The 8,574-nt window shown below is 46.5% G+C and overlaps 1 protein-coding gene across 1 annotated transcript; it reads left to right on the top strand.

Annotated features, from left to right (window-relative positions):
• Positions 1-6,392: 6,392 nt before the first annotated feature.
• Positions 6,393-7,319, top strand: LOC309567262 (uncharacterized protein). The gene has a single exon (XM_082272644.1). The coding sequence runs from the start codon at positions 6,428-6,430 to the stop codon at positions 6,995-6,997; it is 570 nt and encodes a 189-aa protein (XP_082128770.1). The 5' UTR covers positions 6,393-6,427; the 3' UTR covers positions 6,998-7,319.
• The last annotated feature ends 1,255 nt before the right edge of the window (positions 7,320-8,574 follow it).

Raw genomic sequence — 8,574 nt, 5'->3', positions numbered from 1 at the left:
GCACAGTGTCCAGCATGTCCCCCATCGATGCACAGTGTCCAGCATGTCCCCCATCAATGCACAGTGACCAGCATGTTCCCATTCAATGCACAGTGACCAGCATGTCCCCCATCAATGCACAGTGACCTGACCAGCATAGCATGCCCCCCCATCAATGCACAGTGACCTGACCAGCATGTCCCCATCAATGCACAGTGACCTGACCAGCATGTCCCCATTCAATGCACAGTGACCTGACCAGCATGTCCCGACTCCCTGGTGACCATGCTGCTCGGGAGTCGACTTCTTCCTCCTCCATGGCGTCGCGACTCGGTCGGACTGGTGTCCTCCGACTGGACACTGGACTATTCTTCCTCCATGCGCGCCGCCCACTGCCTCTTCTCTGACGGCGGGTGGGAAGGTGACGTCGGGACGGGGGGGGGGGGGGGATAGGTAGTAGTGAATGATCAGGTCTGAAGGGGATCGCATATTGGGATGGGGGGAATCACAGTGTTGTGTTGAATTTGGGGGGAGATCATATATTGGTGGGGGGGGGCAGTGCTGAATCGTCAGCCCCGAGTGTCAGTGGTGAATTGTGTGTTGGGGAATGAGAGCAGTATTGAATTTGGGGGAGATCACATTTTGTGGGGTGTAAGGGGGGGGGGGTGACACAGCAGTGGTGAATTTGGTGGGGGATCACATATTAGGGTGGGGGGTGTCAGTGGTGAATTGTGTGGTTTTGGGGGGGGCTACACCACCATTGTATCATACCCCCCCGCACACAATTCACCGCTGATCTCCTCACCAAATTCACCACTACTGTGTCATTCCCTCCGAATGACAAAGCAGTGGTGAATTTGGTGAGGAGATCAGCGGTGAATTGTGTGTGGGGGGGTATGATACAATGGTGGTGATTGGTGAATTTGGTGGGGAGATCACATGTTGGGGTGGGGGGGGGTGTGTGTCAGTGGTGAAATGTGTGGGGTATGACACAGCAGTGGTGAATTTGGTGAGATTACATATTGGTGGGGGTGTCAGTGGTGGTAAGGGGGGGGGGGGGGGGAATGACACAGCAGTGGTGAATTTTGTGGGAAAATCACATATTGGTAGGGGGTTTGTGCCACAGACCCCCTACCAATATGTGATTTCCCCTCAAAATTCACCACCGCTGTGTCATCCCCCTCCCCCCTTACCACCACTGACACCCCCACCAATATGTGATCTCCCCACCAAAGTCAGCACTGCTGTGTCATACCCCACACATTTCACCACTGACACTCCCCGCCCCTCAGCTGAGCAAGAGTGTGTAGGCACCTCCAGGGACAGACTGCTGTGGGGCCCCCCCCTCAACCACGGGGCCTCGGGCAGTGCCCGACTGCCCGAATGATCAGTCTGCCCCTCGCCCGCCGGCACATAGTGTCACGCTGCCTCCGCTCCGCTGACAGGGGGCGGCTGGGGGCCCCTGGACACTCGGGGCCCTGGGCATTTGCCCAGTTTGCCCCCCCCTAACGCCGGCCCTGGCCGTCTATAGACACTCCCTTTCTGTAATATCCTTTATATCTGTCATAAAGGAATTTCCTGCCTGTTCTGTCACTTTGGGATGTGTTGGAAGATTTTCTCCAGCAAGTGTTATTATGCCTGAACTGGAAGTTGTCTCTTTTATGAGGTCACTTCCTGCGCTGTCGAGAGTAAAGGTCACACAATCCTCCAACACAGAGCAAAGTGACAGAGCAGACTGGAAGTTCCTGTATTGTGTTACTTGGCAAACATTACTGTCTCCCTAGTGAAAGAATCAAACCAATTAAAAAGATTTAAACCCTACCTGAATGCACTGTGCATCATTAACAATTGGCATATTTTATATAAAATACTTTTTTATCATTTGTTTTATCTCCGCTCTGCTGGTCTACTGTATCCTCTTTGTAGCCACTTCCTTCCTATTCCAGTAAATTGCATTTCTCAGTACAGGTTTCCTGATGACAACAGTGAACCGTGCCTGCCTAATGTATGATGAAAATATCATTTGTACTCTCTATTAAAAGCCAGAGTGACAGAATGACAACTCTTCATAATTAGGAGACAGGTCAGAGCGCTGTAACCTTATGTAGCACTGCCCCCTAGAGGACTGCTGAGAATTGCACTTTCTGGATTCCCCTGGGTTACTCCCTCCTAGAACCTATCTAGGAGGGTGCTACACTTATAATACGAAGTGTCTGAACCAGTGGCGGCCGGTGCGTTGGGGGCGCAGGGGCGCCGCCCCCCCCTATCCATGTGTCCGGCCCCCTAATCTACATGCGGGGCGCCAGACGCATGGTGTTCAATGGGTTTTTTTTTTTCTTCTGAAGCACGTGATTAGAGCCAGAGGCTCTAATTGGCTTCAAAAAAGGGTGGACCCGGGGCGCAGAGCAGTGCGCCCTGAGCCCACCCATTGTGTGACAATAGCGAATGTGGTCTTTCTGCATTGAAGGTGGCACGTTGTGGTCTTTTTCTGCATTAAAGGGGACACGCTGTGGTCACTCTGCATTAATGGGGGCATGCTGTGGTCACTCTGCATTGAAGGGGGCACGCTGTGGTCTTTCTGCATTGAAGGGGGCACATTGTGGTCTTTCTGCATTGAAGGGGGCACGCTGTGGGTCTTTCTGCATTGAAGGGGGCACGCTGTGGTCTTTCTGCATTGAAGGGGGCACGCTGTGGTCTTTCTGCATTGAAGGGGGCACGCTGTGGTCACTCTTATTTGATGGAGGCACGCTGAGGTCACTCTGCATTGATGGGGGCACGCTGTGGTCACTCTGCATTGATGGGGGCACTCTGTGGTCACTCTGCATTGAAGGGGGCATGCTGTGGTCGCTCTACATTGATGGGGGCACGCTGTGGTCACTCTGCATTGATGGGGGCACGCTGTGGTCAATCTGCATTGAAGGGGGCACGCTGTGGTCACTCTGCATTGAAGGGGGCACGCTGTGGTCTTTCTGCATTGAAGGGGGCACATTGTGGTCTTTCTGCATTGAAGGGGGCACGCTGTGGTCACTCTGCATTGAAGGGGGTACACTATACTTTGATTACTGAAGGCCCCTTTCACACTTTTGTGACCTCAAAGTCATGCAATTTTTTGCCGCGTTTTTTGCCTCAAAGCAATGCCTATTACATTTTTTTGTTTGCGCAGTCAGCTATAGGATTTTGTACGGCCCACAGCTAGGATAAGTGGGTGTCCTTAATGTGCACAGATTGAGCATTAAGGTCAGCAGAGGCTGACTATGGTCTTTCTTCAAGCCCCCACATGTAATGTTCAGACTCTGATGGAGAACCTGGTGTAAGGGGGGCTCTTAAAGAACACCAATGCAAGAGGGATTCTGATAGGGACTCTGGTGGTTTAAGAGGGAAGCTAATAGGGTCTTAAAATGTTAGGGGATTCTGATGGGGACCCTGATGTAAGAGGTGCTCTAATTAAGGGATATTCTGATAGGGACCTGGATGTAAAGAAGACTCTGATGCGTACTCTGGTGTAAGTGGGAGTCTGAGGAAGACCCTGATGTAAGAGAGACTCTGATGGGGACCCTGATGTAAGGAGTACTCTGATGGTGACCTTGATGTAAAGGGAGAGTATGATGGGGAATTTCATGGGTACCCCAATATAAGGGGAGGGGACTCTGATGGGGACCCTGATGTAAGTGGGAGTCTAAGAGAGACCCTGATGTAAGAGATTGAAGAAATGTCATCAGCACACCAAGGATTCCTCAAAAGGGTCCAAACCTTTATTCCATGGTCACATGATAAATATACAGCTATGTTTCGGAGCCACGCAGAGCCCCTTCAGCAAGCAAGTGTTGTAAGGGGGACTCTGATGGGGACCCTGATGTAATGGGAGCTTTGATAGGAACTCTTATGTAAGAGAGACTCTGATGGGGACCCCGGTATAAGGAGGACTGTAATTGGGATCCTGATGTAAAGGGAGAGTCTGATGAGGAAACTCATGGAGACCCCGATGTAGGGGGGGGGACTTTGATGTAAGTAGGGGGCTATAATTTAAGGGGGACTCTGATGGAAACCTTGATCTACTGCGGGCTCTAAAAGGGACTTTTATGTAAGGGGGGACTCTGATGGGGACCCTGATGTAAGAAAGACTCTGATAGTGACTCTGGTGTAGGGGGAACTCTAAAGGAGATCCTGATGTAAGGGGATTCTGACAGGTACTCTGATGTAAGGGGGGCCCTGATGTTAGAGGGGCTCTGATAGGGGCTGTAATTAAGGGGGGGATCTGATGAGGACCCTGATGTAAGGGGGAACTCTGATGGGGATTTTTCATTTATTTTTTGGCCCCTGAATATTTGTAACATTTGCGATGTGGCCCTTGTACTGGAAAGTTCTACTTTACAAAGTAGAAGGGTAAGTGGCTGTTTCAATTATGATGATTTCAATGTAAAAAGATTTCAGCAATGTACAAACCCAATTCCAAAAAAGTTGGGACACTGTACAAATTGTGAGTAAAAAAGGAATGGACTAATTTACAAATCTCATAAACTTAGATTTTATTCACAATATAATATAGATAACATATCAAATGTTGAAAGTGAGACATTTTGAAATGTCATGCCAAATATTGGCTCATTTTGGATTTCATGAGAGCTACACATTCCAAAAAAGTTGGGACAGGTAGCAATAAGAGGCCGGAAAAGTTAAATGTACATATAAGGAACAGCTGGAGGACCAATTATTACCTTATTAGGTCAATTGGCAACGTGATTGGGTATAAAAAGAGCCTCTCAGAGTGTCAGTGTCCCTCAGAAGTCAAGATGGGCAGAGGATCACCAATTCCCCCAATGCTGTGGCGAAAAATAGTGGAGCAATATCAGAAAGGAGTTTCTCAGTGAAAAATTGCAAAGAGTTTGGAGTTATCACCATCTACAGTGCATAATATCATCCAAAGATTCAGAGAATCTGGAACAATCTCTGTGTGTAAGGGTCAAGGCCGGAAAACCATACTGGATGCCCGTGATCTTCGGGCCCTTAGACGGCACTGCATCACATACAGGAATGCTAATGTAATGGAAATCACAACATGGGCTCAGGAATACTTCCAGAAAACATTGTCGGTGAACACAATCCACCGTGCCATTCACCGTTGCCATCTAAAACTCTATAGGCCAAAAAGAAGCCATATCTAAACATGATCCAGAAGCGCAGGCGTTTTCTCTGGGCCAAGGCTCATTTAAAATGGACTGTGGTAAAGTGGAAAACTGTTCTGTGGTCAGACAAATCAAAATTTGAAGTTCTTTTTGGAAAACTGGGACGCCATGTCAACCGGACTAAAGAGGACAAGGACAACCCAAGTTGTTATCAGCGCTCAGTTCAGAAGCCTGCATCTCTAATTGTATGGGGTTGCATGAGTGCGTGTGGCATGGGCAACTTACACATCTGGAAAGGCACCATCAATGCTGAAAGGTATATCCAAGTTCTAGAACAACATATGCTCCCATCCAGACTTCGTCTCTTTTAGGGAAGACCTTGCATTTTCCAACATGACAATGCCAGACCACATACTGCATCAATTACAACATCATTGCTGTGTAGAAGAAGGATCCGGGTACTGAAATGGCCAGCCTGCAGTCCAGATCTTTCACCCATAGAAAACATTTGGCACATCATAAATAGGAAGATGCGACAAAGAAGACCTAAAAAACAGTTGAGCAACTAGAAGCCTGTATTAGACAAGAATGGGACAACATTCCTATTCCTAAACTTGAGCAACTTGTCTCCGCAGTCCCCAGATGTTTGCAGACTGTTATAAAAAGAAGAGGGGATGCCACACAGTGGTAAACATGGCCTTGTCCCAACTTTTTTGAGATGTGTTGATGCCATGAAATTTAAAATCAACTTATTTTTCCCTTAAAATGATACATTTTCTCAGTTTAAACATTTGATATGTCATCTATGTAGTATTCTGAATAAAATATTGAAATTTGAAACTTCCACATCATGGCATTCTGTTTTTATTCACAATTTGTACAGTGAACACAATTTTACCTAAACAAGTGTATAATGTGTGTTTTTTAATTTGTAACTTCAAGCACATTGGTCTTTGCAATCAAATATCCCGTTACAATGTTGTTTTATGTCATTCTAATGAGGTATGTGTCTATTTACTTGAAGTGTATTGTTGCAATAAAGTTGTTTCTGTTCTGAATGCTGTACCAACAAGGTCACTTCCTGGGCTGCTGTCACTTCCTCATTGTCACAACAGGTTATCGAGGAATCTTCCAACACAGCACAGAACTACAGAGCAATCAGGAAATACCTGTCCTGCGTCTCAGGTTGCTAGGCAATCTGGGTTTGGCCAGTGAAGGGATCTTGCGTATATAAACAGCGATGGGGATTAGTAAGATTATGCAGAGCTACAGAGATCAGAGCAAGCAGATTCCAGAACAAACAAGGAAGATCCACATCTGCAAGCATGGGTGCCCTCCTCAGCAGCCTTTACCAAACTCTTATGGGCTTCTCTGGTACCAAGGCTCGGATCCTGATGCTGGGTCTGGATGCTGCTGGAAAGACCACGGTCCTCTACAAGCTGAAGCTGAATGAGACGGTCTGTACAATCCCTACCCTCGGATTCAACGTTGAGACGGTGGAGCCCATCCGAAATGTGACATTTACTGTCTGGGATGTTGGCGGTCAAGACAAGATTCGAACCCTGTGGAAGCACTACTATGTCAACACCGATGGCTTGGTGTTTGTGGTGGACAGTGCCGACCCAGAGAGGTTTCTGGAAGCCAGAGAAGAGCTCAGGGCTATTCTGGAGGATGATCAAATGAGAGGTGTGCCGTTCTTGGTGATGGCCAACAAGCAAGATCTCCCAGGTGCCAGGAAACCCATGGAGCTGGCAGAAGAACTGGGACTGGCAAAGCTAAAAGGACACCAGTGGCACGTCCAAGGGTGCTGTGCCGCCAATGGAGAAGGACTAGTGGAGGGGCTGGAGGTCCTTACCAACTTGGTGAAGCAGTTTCAGAAGAACAGGACATTTTGAGAGGACTAAATTCATGTCTATCTATGCTATATCTCCTTTTTCCGTCTAAGGAGCCGATAAAGTATACACCACAAATACTGTATACTGTCAGCTTGCTCTTCACAAGCCAAAGAGTGGAGGAACTGTGCAAGGTGGTTGTCTCCACCATGAAGGACCATCAAGGGAAAGGGTTTGTGACTGTCAAGTAAAAAAATGTTTAAAGGACTGGTTACAGAAGCTAAAACAGATTGTAGCTAACAAAATGTAGAAATGAACTGATGAATTCAATAGAAGAACGTCTTATTGAGGAGACAGAAATTTACCTTAATTATTTTCTTTTCACATGTACAAAATATGTTTCAATTGTTTTAGACATTTTGTTTATATATTTATTACTTTAAAAAAATTAAAAAGATATTTTTTGAGTAAATATTGGTTGTATTATTTTAGGTGTTAAAATACCAAATTTTGGTTGCGTATGTGAAGTGTAATGGAAGAGCAAAGCAACATAGACACCACTCCAGGTGAGAACTCTTTCACTGCTCTGTTGCTCCGTAAAGGTGCCAGCTCAGCTCATCTGCTGCATATCAAAGTAATAAAATCTCAATCCGGATAGTTGCACTCTTACTTTTATTGGTAAATTACAGTGAAGACCATCACATAGCGGGGAAACAGCACCAAATTGACGCATTTCATGCTAGACTAAGCACTTGTCTAGCGTGAAACACGTGAATTTCCTGCTGTTTCCCCGCTATATGATGGTCTTATTTATATTTACTATAGATCTGTCACTTGTAAGTCACGGTCTATGTGCTGTCACTTGTATATCTGCCAAAAACTGTGTAGCATGACGGGCTAGCTAAAAAAAATGTACTCAGTCTGCAGCCAGTAAGGCGGGCTGTTGCACCACTATATAGTTATTGGGAACTCTAAAGGAGATTGTGCAATCAGATTGTGGCGTAACCACCTAGGGTGAAACACACACTGCTCAATACCCAGACATGGCTTACATGAGTTCTAGTATTATCAGTGTCTTCAGAAAGAAGTTGGGAATTTTTCTTTGAAGGCAGGGCAAAGTGCATCGGCTACAGGCAGAGGGGTGTAATCCATTTCAACTAGGAGGAAACGACTTTTGTAAACTGAAATCAGCTTGGTTACCATGGAATACAACACTGCATACAATCAGGTCATTCTGCAGGCTTAGAATTAGCAGTTCACTCGTTAATTTAACATTTAGATATTTTCTATCCTTGCTATGTAATGGGAACATGACATTTTATCCATTAAGGTAAAGTGACATATTCCCTAAAAAGAGAAATATAGAGGTGGGTGGGGATTCAAGAGGACCTGTCATTGTGCCTATTGTTTTCGATACAATAAAATGAGCAATCAGTGGTACTTATGTAGCAACCTACAGGTAGGTGCTAGGTAAAAGTATAATGGGCCTTGGCTGCCTAACAGCAGGGCCATGATTTCAGCTGGACTGTCATGTCTCCCAGGTGTGGTTACTGAGAGGGGAGTCTCCCCACTGGCTCTGTGAGAGGATTCTCATTGGGAAGTGGAGGAAGTCCAATTGGTGGCCCATTCTGCCGCAGAGG

The sequence above is a fragment of the Pelophylax lessonae genome (assembly GCF_965119305.1).
Source record: "Pelophylax lessonae genome assembly, chromosome: 11".
Classification (NCBI taxonomy): domain Eukaryota; kingdom Metazoa; phylum Chordata; class Amphibia; order Anura; family Ranidae; genus Pelophylax; species Pelophylax lessonae.
The sequence above is the reverse complement of the archived record's forward strand: the minus strand, read 5'-3'. Positions and strand labels throughout refer to the sequence as shown.

Bases quoted from the DNA above. Each gene is read 5' to 3' on its own strand.
- LOC309567262 (XM_082272644.1), top strand. From the start codon at position 6,428: ATGGGTGCCCTCCTCAGCAGCCTTTACCAAACTCTTATGGGCTTCTCT.